Below are 14,055 nucleotides of genomic sequence, written 5' to 3'. Positions count from 1 at the left end.
GAATGGTCAACATAAGGTGGGGTCTGATCACTAGATAGTCACCTGCTGGATATTGAAAGACTTAAATTTCCTTATACTGCTTGCAGTAGGAAAAGTAGGACACGTAGACTGGTCATATTTAATTAAATCATCCCTCTTTTAAGGCTCTTGTGATTTTAAGAAGTTGACGACACCAAAGTCTGCCCTTGTTAATTGTGTGACAGCGCCAGTGAAGAGCAATAGCAGATTAATCCTCCACTATGGATCTGATGACAACCGTAAAGATACCAGTTTTGGTTTTGTGCTTACACAAAAGGCTCCAAAAGGGCTCCAGTTGCAAAAAAAGAAGAAGAAACATAATAGATTAACCTAAATTTTAAAATCGTGGAGATCCTGATACAGAAATATTAGGCTGCACTTTTAAACTAAGGTTTGGTATTATGTTTATAAAAGTCCTCAGAGAGCCAGTCAATATGAAGAGGTTTGAAGTTCCAATGTTGAGAGTAAAAGCAATAACATTGCCCATCTGTTTTTATTTATAAAACAGAAAGTCTTCTTGTATCAAAATATGTAATAAAAGGGTGTCTGCAGTTTTCAGTGAGTTTTTGATACCACATAGAATTCAATTTTACACATTTTTCACAGGCATACCAGGTCCAAACCAATAATGACAATAAGGCTTAGAATTATTTATTAACATGAAATGACAATTATGCCACATTTGTATCTCTATTTCTAGCACTATGTAAAATACAGTTCCTACTATAGCAAATCAATTAACATGACCTGGACCCAGATAAGCGGCAAAAACATTGATTATAATTAAAAACAATTATGTAATTTAATTATTTTTTTTAAGGGAACTGAAATAAATGTTTTTTAAGACCATGAATAATGAATACTTTTATATTTAAACTGTCTTTTGCACTGTAAAATTCACTCTTACGTAGCACCAGACAACCACATGATACATCAGCAGTATTGCATAGAGAGTAAACACTGCCATCTGCTGGCCTGGAGGTGGAAATAAATTAAGTGTCTTTTTTATTTTAAAAAATTGCTCACACACTCTTTTATTAAACTAATATTTTTATTTGTATTGAAGGTTACAGAGCATCTTTCTTTCAAAATAAGTAAATCAAAATTTAAATATGGATTCAGTGGTATTAGTGGTTTCCAAATGGTCTCTTGGTTGTAAAGTAAATACATGTAATTTCATTGAGTTCATTATCTTCTTTAAGTGGAATCATTTTCTGAATTTATCCTGGTAAATAGCTCAGTTATAGAGGAATTTAACTAATTCAACATTGAATTTACTTCCCATTACTTCAGGGGACAGGATGCCTTCTTCTGACTATGTGCCCTTGACATGTTACCGATTCAGTGGATTCATTTACACATTTTTACAATGAACTCCTAATATGATTACAGATGTTTGGTCCCAATAACACATGTATTGTATGTCCATTCATGCTCATCAAACTCACCGCTACTTTCAAATAAATCACACTGGCCACACAAAACATGTTTCTATGGTGTAAATATTAGCAGGTTCATTTCTCACAGCCAGAATTTGAATTACATTCAGCTTGATGGTCTTTTTGTTTTGTGTGTATTTTAAATAATGATTTGAGGTTGAGGAAACGCAGATGTTCTTGACTGCCGGTGTGGCTATAGGTGGAGGTGGTGGGGGGTGGAGATGATGTGTAGACGAGTAGTGGGGTTTCACAAGTCTACGATCGCTTTTTTCTGTTCTCAAAATTTCTTAAGTTGGCCGGCCTAATCTTCATCTCTGCAAATTCAATTGAGTGTTCGTGGCCCTTCCAGTGGAACCAGTTGATCCCCTGCAGAAACACAGAATACAAATCATGGTAAATAGAGTTATCTAACACATCGGAGTCATCCTTGCCTAAACCATACATCCAGCAATTCACAGATGTGGAGTAAAATCTCCTGGAAAATTTGAATTTGTTTCTTTATTAAACCAAAGATGAAAAGTAAACTGCTGTATAGATGTCAGAAGTATTTTATCACTGTAATCAATCTGAAGTAAGTGTAAAGGGAAGGGAAATACTGTTAATAGCAAGTAAATAAGCTATTATAAGGAACTGGGGGAGGGACCAATGGCTAATAATTGTTGGCGAAATCTTCTAAATGAAACAACTGACACATCTTGAGACTACAAGAAACAGAACTGGAAGAAACATGGGATTGATTAAAGGATTGTAAGACTCAAAATGGCAATATTGGAACGATGCTGCAAATTAAACCATCAACAGAACTGTGTAATTAATGTCACCAATCTTTTGCCAGCTTCAGTCATCTTTTTCAACGAGAACAGAAACAATCTGAGATTTTATAAAATAAAATGTACGTACCTTACTGTGACTGTTGTCACCATATTTCCCCATGAGGTTGACACGATGACAGTTCTTATACCAAAAGGCCCCTTTGTAGGACAAGGCGCAGTTGGTGACAGCAATGTCGTTATCGTTGTCGAAGGTGGAGAAGGGGCGACCCTGGTGGTACGTCATGGAGTCACCTGGAGAAGATATCAAGAGAAACAGAAACAGCTTGCCTGGCTCTGTGCAAAGGTAACAAAATCCGCCTAAATTTACTTATTTCCTACAAAAACAAGGGCGTAAAAACGTACGCATCTGGCCATGAAACCCCAACTTACTGTTTTTACACTGTTTCTGAACAGATCAAACAAACACTATATACAAGATGTTAACTAGTGAGCTTCAGAAAATATTGGTAGGTGGATTTTCTTACTTAGAGCCAGGCTAGCAGTGTCCCCCGTTTCCAGTCTTTATGCTAAGCTAAGTGGCTGCTAATATTTACAGCAGACATGAGTGGTATCGTTTTTCTGATCTTATCACAGGCAAAAACAGTTCCCAAAATGTCCAAGTAATCCTTTAAAGTAATACGTACCTGCTGTTCCACTAAACGCTCCTATGTAGACTTTATAACGCGTTTTTGGCTCTGCAATTGTGACCTTGTCGTACTGAGCGTAGGCCGATTCCCCGTTGTCCCTCAAATCCACTCGCAGCTCATAATGGCCAGAATTTGTGATTTTATGGAGGTTGGACAGACCTGTAATAATTTTATATGTGTCAGATGGAAGGGACTGAGTAAGAAAAGACAGAGAGAGAGTCAAGGTGAATAGAAGAAGAGAGCTCTTACCCAGCCAAAATTCATCATTCAAGTTACCGAAGCCAGCCGTGTAGTTCTTCCAGTTCCTGAAGAATTCCAGCTTTCCATTCTGGCGTCTCAGGAAAACCTGAAAAAGGACCAAGTGTCACAACAGCTTCACAATGATCATAACAAGCATGACAAGGTCATCAAGGTTGCTGCCTAGAGAAAACAAGCAGTATGATCAGATTCTTGTTAATGGGAATTATGGTTTCAAAACCGTCTTTAAATTGGTTTTCAGCAGGTTGATACACTCACTATCCATCCGCCGCCATCTGTGGTCATGTCACAGTAAACCTGGATGGACTGGCTCTCTTCTCCACCCACGTAGATGGTGTACAGACCAGAGGTCGTCTCTCCATTCAGTAAAATCTGAGCACAGTCCTTAGGTCGTCTGTACAACTGTCCAACTAGGAGCACATTAAAAAGACATCATCTCAGAGACCTCTGCAACTTTATCTACAGGACAGAATACAGTATCATGTGAGAGTGAGAGTAAGGAGCTCGGAAGGAAAGATGGTTTTGAAAAAGAAAAGTGTTTTCCATCGGGAGCAGCCCAGACAGAATGAAAAATAAGCACAGGTGGAGTATCAGATTAAATGAATTTCTTTCTAACGTGCATCTGGACTGTTGCGTAACACTAAATCTTTCATTGCTGAAAAAGCACCAGTCAGTTACACCACCATCCAAAGGTTTGGAATCAGCTGTTGTGTAATTGTTTTCCTTCTTCCCTTCATTAGTAACTATTTAAACAGATAAAAAAGTATAATTCAGACACCAAATGTATAATTTACATTTGAAAGGAGAAGAAAATGATTCAAACTTAGAAGACGGTGGAACTTGGATGTTGAATTTGTTTTTCATTCCAGAAAAGCATAAGTGAATATGGGTTCTACATATTTTAGATGTATAATCTATTTTTTTCTTAGGGCTCTCTGCAGTCTACTCAGTGGTTAGATTGAAGCAAGTATAAGTCTAAGTCTATTATGTCTAGCACATATTCCACAGTGCTAACGCTAGACTAATCTTCTTTTTATATTGTAAAGTTTGAAGAAGAGCTTTGCTAAAGCAACCCATTTCCTGTTACTTCCAGCTTATCGGCTGCATTATTGTGCACTTGACACTTGACACACATTTCATCTCTTCATTTTCAACTTTTTCTCAGAGGGATCGTTGTCTCGTTTGGCCCTTTCAATTGTCAGTCTGGTTGAACCGTTGCACAGCATTTAGTTCTACATGGTCATACAAACCCTTCAAACAAAATAACATTTGTGAAGAGGGCTTTCTACAACATAAAAGCATCAAAGACCATTCGGACATACATTTGACTGGACCCAATCAAGTTTTTGTGTCAGAAGATAAATAAAATCCGATTTTCAGGTGATATACACCAATGATTAAAAACAAAAAGGAGGTGTTGTGCATCCCTGCATTTCTGTCCTTACTGGTAGTGAAGACGCTGTTCACAGGACGACTCCTCTGGGCTCCAGCGATGGCCTGCAGTCTCACGTTGTACTCCGTGGAGCCGGTAAGCTGAGCCATGCTGTATGAGGACGCTGTCGGGCTGAGCACTACTTCCTGAATACATGTACACACATAGAAAACAACGAAGTACTTACAAAGAGCAAGACCATACTGGGGATTTAACTACAAAATGTGCACATAACTGCTAACCTTTTTTTTTTTTTAACCTGCTTTTATACCTTCAAAATAATTTCAGTCTCAAAAGGAGCTTGACACAACAAAGTAAAAAATAGTGCTGCTTTCTTTATGCATTTATCTGTATATCTGTATCCCAACCGGCAGCGGCAGATGGCTACCCACCAAGGGACAGGGTCTGTCCGAAGTTTCTGACTGTAAAAAGGACTTTACCACTGTCTCCCCGAATGCTTTTGGGGGCGGGCGGGGGGGGAGCAATTGTTGGGTTTTTGTAAATTATAGAGTGTGGTCTAGACCAACTTTACCTGTAAAGTGTCCTGAGAAAACTCCTGTTGTGATTTGACACTATAAATAAAATTGAACTGAATTTATTAATAATGTACAAGATATGAGCTAACAGGGTTGTATTCGTGAGTTACGGTAACAATAAACCACCAGTGTTGTCAGTGATTGAACTCATGTCGGGGACGTGCGTACCCTGATTGTACCATCAGCAGAGGAGAAGGTGAGTATGTAACCAGTCACAGCAGCCTGCGGGGGTTTCCAGGTGAGAGTCGCACTGTCAGTTTGGACGTTAACTGCCGTCAGATCACGAGGAGGATCCACACCTGAAAAAACGACACACTGCAGCTTTATTTTTCATTAAAATATACAATAATCAAATTTCGCCTCAGGGCTTCTCTCTCTTTAAGCCTACCGGTGGTGAAATCAGTGACAACAGAGTCACTCTTCTGCGCTTCTTTTACAGCATGTACTCCAACTGAGTAGTGGGTTCCTGGAACCAGGGAGCCCATCTCAAACTCCACCGTGTTCCCAGAAACGTGCTCCACCACTGGGGACACTGTGAACCAGGACACACCCACAGTTAAGCAAATTACATAATCAAAGTTTGTCATTCACAACAATAGCGTGACCAATAAAAATGTGATTACCTTATAATACTGCCATACTTGTAATAAAACCTATTAGTAATGTACATAGTCTACTGCATTTGCTACACCTGCTTACATCTCAGTATATGTATTTATTTGACCAATTGTTAATAAGCATAACCATCAAGGAATATCTATTTATCTTTCTTCCTGTTCCTGTTGTCTTTCTACATACAAGAGCACAGTTTAGGATTACGACTGCTTCACTGTAGTTGTAGTGTGTTTGACAGTGAAAGAACTCAATCTTTTAAATAGGAACTTCCTGTCTAAATTAAGGGCTAATGCAGATAATTGATCGATACAAGAGGACAGAACAGAAACACACCTGAATCAGTACTGTAAGTAATGACATAGCCATCGACCGTGGCCAGAGACGGTTGCCACAGCAACAGCGCCGAGGAGTCAGTGACATTGACTGCAGTCAGACCCTGCGGACTGTCCAAAGCTGGAAGATACAAACCGGAATAATTAAATTTTCTACGAACCAATTCCAACGTCAGTACCAGAGGTTGATGCAAAGACTTTATAAGTGAAGATAAAACATCTGGATTGCCCCCTTGTCGACTGGCTGCAGTATGTCATAAATCCCGCCCCCTCCGTGTTGGCGGATGGGACATGGACCTTTAAAGTAACATTAAACATTAAATTACCTGTCAAATACATTTTCCCAAAGATGGTTTCGGTCATTTTAGGTAGTTCTGGTTACACTGATGTTTGTTCAAGTACTAGTTTTCTTTTAAGGTTGGATTTATATTAGTTATTTGATGCTTTAAATTAGGGTGAAGCATCATGATTGACAGCTGTGATTGACTCACAGCTGTTTTTTCCTCCGCCCGATCACTACTGCACAGACTTTGGCTCCAAAATTACAAGATGACAGCGCCCGTATCCGGGATATTTTTGTACTCTTATACAGTTGGAGGAAGTGGAGACACGTCGTCCATCTTTATATACAGTCTGTGGTCAGTACAAGTCAGGGAGGACTGACACAGAAGTGTAGTATAAGAGAAAGAAGAAGCCAACCTGTGATTACAGTGTCAGTGCTGGCGTCGCTCTCCTCCAGACCCTTCACAGCACTCACTGTCACTTTGTACAATTTGCCAGAGAGCATATTGGGTAGAGAAGCCTCAAACACGTTGCCATCCACAGTCAACATCATTGGACTTCCTGTGGAGGAAAAAAAAATAAAAAGTGGGTTCCACACTAAAAATAAAACAAATAATGTAAAATCTATACATTTATCATTTGATGATTTATCTGCATTTCCACTGCATTCACTGTAACTAAGCTCTATTGTAGAGTAGCTTCTAGACTATTTGGTACTTTTTTATTTGTGTTGTGGTGGGTGGTGATTAACTTTACCTTTGCTGAATAGAGAAAGACTATATCATACTACTTAATATTACACTTTCTACACATCCAAGCAGCACTCCATGAGTCTGTTGTTTTACAAACTATACTTGCTGACGATAACTACTACAAGTTTCTTCCCGAGGCTATTTTGCATATGCACTGTACCTGCGTCCAGCGCCTAGCGCCGCCCAAGACAACTGCAATTGCTTTAAAGAAACGCCGATGAAACAGAACATGTTTTTCTCCCATTCCGGAATGTTGAGTGGACTAGCCAGACCTTCCTCCGCAGCCCTGTGGAGGAAGGTCTGGCATTGCGAGACTAGGACCAGTGGTGGACTGACTGAACGCCATCGCTACAACCATGCCACTAGAGGTTCAAATTAGTTCAACTAAACCATAATGTCAATATTTAAGAAATAACTAAATGTAAATAGAAGTTGGAAAGCATTAATCACCAGTAAACTATAGCAACAAAATAAAACTGATGGACTTCTTACCTCCTTCAAAGGGCACATAGGTGATTCGGTAGTTATCCACTGGAGAGTGAGGCATGGACCAGTGAACTACAGCGGAGGAGTCGGTCACATCAGAGAAGCTAAGTCCTCTTGGAGTGCTCAGGCCTAGTAGAGTATAAATGGATATGCGCAGACAGGAAAGCAACAAAAAAGGGTGAATTAAAGTAAAGAACGTATGGCCAATAACATTGCATAAATACAAGAAAACTATGAGTTTGAAGGATCCCAAAAGACCATTTTCCATTAGCGTCAGGCAGAGAGTTAAGCCTAAACCAGAAGAATAAAGATGATTAGTGGGACTGTGGGTTCAGTTCTCAGACAGCAGGGACCCAACAATTTAGTAGTTAGTATAAAACTGCAGACTTGGCATTTTTTTTATGTACCTGTCTGAGCAACCCCAGTAATAGGTTGGGAGCGTCTGTCCAATGAGACACCATAAAGCTCGATTTCATACTCGGTGCCACTCATGAGTCCAGTTAAAATCTTGGTTCGTTCACGGCCATGGACACTGTATTCTTTAGGGTGGGCTAATCTTTTGCTGTCTCTTATTTTGATCACATATCTTTCAAACAAGTCTTCTTCAGTCGTCCACGACAGACGGAAACTGTCAGCTGTGATGTCCGAGACAAAGAGATGCTCCACCTCAGGCTCAGCCTCTGGTTAAACAAGGAAACAAAACGTTGCAGAAGGTTTTGTGTTTTCTTAGGAACATTCATCAACTTCTGAAGAAGCATGGAAGAAGTCAGCAATCAGGCAAGAAGGTTTCCAGGTGGCAGAATGAGATATATTCCAGCCACCTTCGATTTGCCATGCTTAGGTATCCGTTAGTGTTAAAACCACAGCACACGGGCTACAAAGCCTATACATTTGGGTAAATTAACAAGACAAGATGCTTTTTGTAAATTTTTATTTACGTCATTTAACAGGGTCACATTCCTTTTAAGTCTCTAACAGATTTGTCGGGACAGAGTTCGGCAAACACTGGTTGAGACGACGTCCCCATGCGTCTTCGAGGCCAGCCTCGATGCATTCAGTGCATTCAAAGACAAAGAAACAAATGAGATTAGAATTTAAATCAACAGACATTTCATGCTCAGAATGTACTGCTGAATTTATCAGTGTTTTCCTACGTCTGATCATTTTAGTTTTATTCATTGGTCTGTATCCATCCACAGGAGTTTTAGCCAGATTGATAAACTGGCATGTAAAAAGGCATGGCAAAAGTAACAGACATCTGTGTAGCGCCAATCAGAAATCTGAAGGAAAACACATTTTAAAATATGAAACAAACAAATATGCTTGCTCATATTTTGGAGGTAGGAAGAAACAGGCGGGAGCTCCACATGTCATTCTCCCAGTGACAAAGCAAAGGCTTAAAACAAAACAAAAGTCTGGAAAAGAGTTGTGTTATAAATCTAAATTAGGGTTAAGTTCCAGTACTGAGCTGAAGCCTCACCATCTGAACATGGCAGTCAACTAACTCCTTCAATACTCAAGCTAATTTTGTTCTATTCTTTGATATTATACAAAAAAGAAAGAATATCAAAAATAGTTACGCCACTTAAAGACCAGCCAAGTTATGATGGTGAAACGTCAGAACTGGATCATTATGTACAGTAGTTTACACATTTATAGTAAGACGAGGGGCCTTGCAGTGTGCTGTGAGTGGTACCTGTCACAGCCACTGTAGTCAGAGGCCGAGAGAGAAGCCCTGACTCTGACACCCCGGTCAGCCTGACCTCATAGCCTATGCCGGTGATGAGGCCCCAGATATCCAGGTGACTTTGGTTTCCTGGCACATTGAACTCCTGAGGCTCCAGCAGCCAGCCAGAGTCTGTCACCACTATGTGAAAACGGCTGAAGCCGCCACTAGAGGGGGCAAATTCCTCCTGCTGCTTCACCTCCCACAGCACACGGAAGCCGTAGGGGGTTATGTTGGAAATGGACAAGTTTTCCACTTTAGGCAAAGGAGCTGGAGAGGAATGGGTTTAGATTTTTTTTTTGAGAAGGGAACACATGTGGGAGGGGAAACAAGATCCCATTAGGAGGATAATGTGTGCAATGATTGCAAAAGCATATTATAAAATCCATTCTTCCTGTGAGGTTATCAGTTTTAAAAAAGAAACTGGAAATCTCCTAAATTTAAAAGCCAAAACCATTAAAGGGCAAATTTTGCATGCATCATAGAGTTTTATATTCTTCTACAATAGAGCGTAGAAAGAATAGATGTAACCGCTTTGTACTAATGCCACATTTTGAAGCTTGGATTTACTGCCTAGAGCCACAAAACCAAAACAACGGTGAAAATGAACAAGGACGTGACTACCCATCACCAATGAGGGAAAGATGCCACCCAAGACAATTAGCAGACATACATTACACGATGTGGAGATAAAAATGTTTTGTACAACATATTTTAGCAAATGGCACTGAGAACTCAAGATGGGCATCAAGTGGCCATTAGTGGTACTGCATCTTAAAACAACTGTGGCTTTAGGTTTTTTATACTACTTGAGTATTTCCATTTTTTGCTACGTTATACTAGTCTGTCTATCACCAGACTAAGCCAAGCTCAATAGATTTGAGATTAAGCATTGGTTTGGGAAGTCTGCTCTGTATTTTCTCTGCACAAGAGGCGTAACAACGGGCATAGTTCAAATGACTGTCCGCAATTGGATACTCCTTCAACCAATCAGATCAACGATCCGGGTGACGTAGAAGCGTCAGCCGGTTGCTGCTTTTCAGTGGCGTTCGGTGGCCGCTATGTTGAATGTAAACAAGAAGCTGCTTGGTCGCTTCTCTCTCGTCATCGTGTTAAACCAGTTTGTGATTTATTCCCGCGAAATTGTGAACTGAGGCAGCAGAATTAAACAGAGTGGGCGGGGTTTACCCAGTATAACGTTATAAAATGACCTCTCCATTATCAGCTGCACCAATAAAGTGATGTAAACATGAATGCATCAATAACCATAATCTAAAAAATATAATATATACTGTATTATTCTGAATAATACAGTAATACGGAACATCCTGCATAATGAGTACTTTTACTTATGAAATTAAAATATATTTTAATGTTAATATTTCTGTACATTTACTTTTATTATAAATCAAATGGTTTCATGCACCAAAAATGAAACCAGATGAAAACACGTGCTCATGATGCATGTCAAATGTGCTCTTATTGCAGCTTAAAAGAATGTGTGTCTGCAGGTCTAAGGCCTGAAATGCATTAAGAGATTTCTCATATATTAAACTGTAAGTTGGAGACACATTTCCCCAGAAGGTACTTTGGTCTATTAAATGTTTTGAAGCAAAAGCTCTTTACAAACCATTTACAACTACAAGTGATGAGAGTTTAAGATATAAGTAAAATACGGAGTACCTGTGACAGCGTGGGCTAACACTGAGGGAGTGTGGCGCCCATGAGAGATACCGTACAGTTCAATATCATAGCCTGTGGCATCCATCAGGTTAGAGATTGTGATGTTACGGGCTTCCCCAGGCAGTCTGAACTCCAGCGTATCAGACTGCTGCTCAGGGTCACTGACCCGAATAACAAAACCATCAAAATGGCCTGACACAGTGCTCCAGGACAAGCTGAGATTCTGTGGACTCACAGATGAAGCAGCTATGGGCCCCAACTGTGGGACATCCTCTGAACAGAAAAAGAACACGGCTTTTCAGTTATGTTGTGCGGGTAATGTGCTTAGTACATGCAGTGTAAAAACAAAAAATGCATGTAATGGGATACCTGTTGTAGCTAGATCAAACAGAGGCTGTGTGTTCTGGCCACCAGCGCTGGCGTACAGCTTTATGTTGTAGCTTGTGCTCGCTTTGAGCCCGGCCATGACTGTGGAGCGCACATCTCCTGGCAGAGAGCGGCCCATTGCCTGTGAGGGCAAAGCAGACTCTCTGACTTCTACTATAAAGTTATCAAAAGCCTTCTCTCCTGTCCGCCACGACAGAGAAAATCTGTCGGAGGTAATGTTAGAAACAACTAGCCTGGACAAATCAGGCTCTTCAGCTACAAGGGGAGAGAAAAATAAGAAATATATTCATTTATTAAAATGGAAAGCATGTATGTGTCTATGTATACAGGCCCAAGTCAACTTTACTTTTCAGAAGAAGTGTAGAAAAGAATATTAGATAACCCTATTTTTTTGTAATACACAAAACCCAAATACCTGTTGATGCAACAATACTGACAGCACTTGTTCGGGATCTCTTGTATGTCCCATAGACGTAGGCTATATAGTCAGTGTTGGGCCTGAGCCCTGTGACGTCATGGGACTTTACATTGTGGGATACGTTATATTCCTTTGGCTCCATCAGCCAATCAGAATCAATAATCTCCAGGATAAAACCATCAAATTCTCCTTCAGTGCCATTCCAGAAGATTGAAAAACTCTCTGACGTTAAGTTTGAGATATATAGTTTGCCAACCACTGGTTGATTCACTAAAGAGAGAAATCATTATTAGATTTTTCATTTGAAAAAACATTTTACAGAACAAAAACTAATTAGATAAATTACTAGTAGCTGTTGGATTTGATTCATCACATTCAAATGTGTATAGTGTTACAGGACACTCACCACCTCCCACTTGCAATTCCTGATAGTCTAAATAGCTTAAAAGATTTGATACATGCATATATTTTTGCATGAAAATTAACTTAGCAGCTTGAACAATAACTTAATTATTCAAAATATGATAATAATTAGATGGACAAACGTGTAATGCCAAGGGGAAAATAGCTTAAGAATACTGGCCTCAAGGTTAAATGAACAGTGTTGATTTTAATGTGAAAATGTGGCAAAGGATGACACATAACAGTAAAAATAAAAAAATAAAAGTCTCTTTCATGCATATGGAGTGAGAGCTAATCATGCAGTTGATCTGTTAACATTGAGAATAGGATCAATTCTGCATAATGTTGCACCAGAGCGGTTCACAGCAGACAGCTACAGAGAAAGTTAAACTCCTAAATACATTTAGTTTTTTTGTTTTTTTTAACATGCAATGAAAAATAAAGTAAGTTACTTGCAAACATGCAGCAAATAAATTAGGCATCATTCAGATGAAAATAAGGTGGCGTTAACTGTTAACCTCAGATATTATCGGCTTTTTACCTTGATAACGACAAGAAGATTTAATCATTTGCCACCTAGTAGTTCAAAAGGAAATGAGGATATTTACTTTAACGTTATTGACAAACTATCTCACACAGACTAACAGAACTCACTTAAACTTGCATGTGAGCACATCCATGATCCTTCAAGGTTAATCAATTATGCACTGAATGAGTGTTGATGGGATGAAATGAGATGGTCACGCTGTCACGGTGTGACAGGCGTGTGAGGGAGAAAGTTATTGGTTTTTGCTTTTGCAATCATTGCAGCACATCAGCATCAAACCTCACCACGATGCAGGGGATGGTAGAGGAAGGGGGGAGGGGGCATCATGCACGTTGGTAACTGGGATGGAGGGAGCAGTTTGGGGTAAGGTTGAACAGTTGAGGGGCGTTTGCTTTGCTCAGTGATGTGGCACGGGTCCCCATCACCCTGCCCTCTCTCAGCTAGACAGAAACAGTGGCTGGAGGGTAAAGAATGGCTCATGGCGTGTTGGTTAAGATGAAGCAGTACCCTGTGGCCAAGGTGTCGGACAGTGATGACAGAACAGAAATTAGGTTATTATGTTGTTCTCGTTTCATGCAGCGAGGTGTGAACGCTCCACTGTGAGTGGGACAACAGCGGTTCTAGTGTCTGTGTTTGCTTCACAGACAACGACTGAAACAGAAAGTTAAAATTCAAAAATGGAAAAAAGTTAAAGAGATAGAGGACAAAAACACTGCAACGTTGCAAGTTGCAGGTACCTGTGGTTGATTCAGTGTACACGGGTTCAAGGAAGGAGCCCTGATACATCCCAAACAGGCCAACCATGTAGCTGGTGTTGGGATTCAGCCCCGAGATGCCCAGGCTGAAAGCGTCTCCGGACAGACTGAGGTTTTGGCTCTCTTCGAAATTCTCCAAGTTTGTTACCTCAATGACAAAGCTGTCAAATTCCCTAGCGGTGGGGATCCAGGACGCAGTGAAGCCGTCCCATGTAATGTCAGAGATGGTGAGGTTCCCCACCGTGGGCTTCAGCTCCTCTGGTAGATAGACAGATCAGAGTGGGGTCAACTGAGGCAAGATAGATTGTAAAAATTACTCACATTAACTTTCTATTTGTCACACTAAGTACGACTGAGTATTTGGGCCACAATTATGGAAAAGATTATCTCAGATTTCGGGAATGAAGTCAACTACTTAAACAAAGTCAAAGTTGAAAAAAAAAGACATAATAAGTTCAGAATTTTTTTTTCAGGAAATTTTTTGGGGGGAAATTTATGAAAAAAGTCACAATAGTTTGAGAATTTTCT

At 40.0% G+C, this 14,055-nt stretch overlaps 1 protein-coding gene across 8 annotated transcripts in view; it reads right to left on the bottom strand.

Annotated features, from left to right (window-relative positions):
* Window positions 1-653: 653 nt before the first annotated feature.
* Window positions 654-14,055, bottom strand: part of tnca (tenascin Ca) — a 48,652-nt gene continuing 35,250 nt past the window's right edge. For 4 of the 8 annotated variants that reach the window (XM_032539595.1, XM_032539596.1, XM_032539597.1 and 1 more), the window contains 17 exons: window positions 13,510-13,785; window positions 11,821-12,093; window positions 11,388-11,660; window positions 11,019-11,291; window positions 9,306-9,605; window positions 8,017-8,289; window positions 7,616-7,738; window positions 6,789-6,932; window positions 6,091-6,210; window positions 5,531-5,674; window positions 5,311-5,441; window positions 4,620-4,752; window positions 3,433-3,584; window positions 3,166-3,262; window positions 2,914-3,075; window positions 2,358-2,521; window positions 654-1,823 (listed from right to left, as the gene is read on the bottom strand). In XM_032539595.1, the coding sequence (XP_032395486.1) occupies window positions 1,713-1,823; window positions 2,358-2,521; window positions 2,914-3,075; window positions 3,166-3,262; window positions 3,433-3,584; window positions 4,620-4,752; window positions 5,311-5,441; window positions 5,531-5,674; window positions 6,091-6,210; window positions 6,789-6,932; window positions 7,616-7,738; window positions 8,017-8,289; window positions 9,306-9,605; window positions 11,019-11,291; window positions 11,388-11,660; window positions 11,821-12,093; window positions 13,510-13,785 (3,149 nt within the window). In that variant the 3' untranslated portion in view covers window positions 654-1,712. The remainder of the gene's footprint in view (window positions 1,824-2,357; window positions 2,522-2,913; window positions 3,076-3,165; window positions 3,263-3,432; window positions 3,585-4,619; window positions 4,753-5,310; window positions 5,442-5,530; window positions 5,675-6,090; window positions 6,211-6,788; window positions 6,933-7,615; window positions 7,739-8,016; window positions 8,290-9,305; window positions 9,606-11,018; window positions 11,292-11,387; window positions 11,661-11,820; window positions 12,094-13,509; window positions 13,786-14,055) is intronic. The other 4 variants (XM_032539599.1, XM_032539601.1, XR_004335642.1 and 1 more) reach the window with 3 other exon arrangements.

Source organism: Etheostoma spectabile, chromosome 16 (assembly GCF_008692095.1).
Source record: "Etheostoma spectabile isolate EspeVRDwgs_2016 chromosome 16, UIUC_Espe_1.0, whole genome shotgun sequence".
NCBI lineage: Eukaryota > Metazoa > Chordata > Actinopteri > Perciformes > Percidae > Etheostoma > Etheostoma spectabile.
Note: the sequence above shows the minus strand (reverse complement) of the source record. Positions and strands in the feature narration are given on the sequence as shown.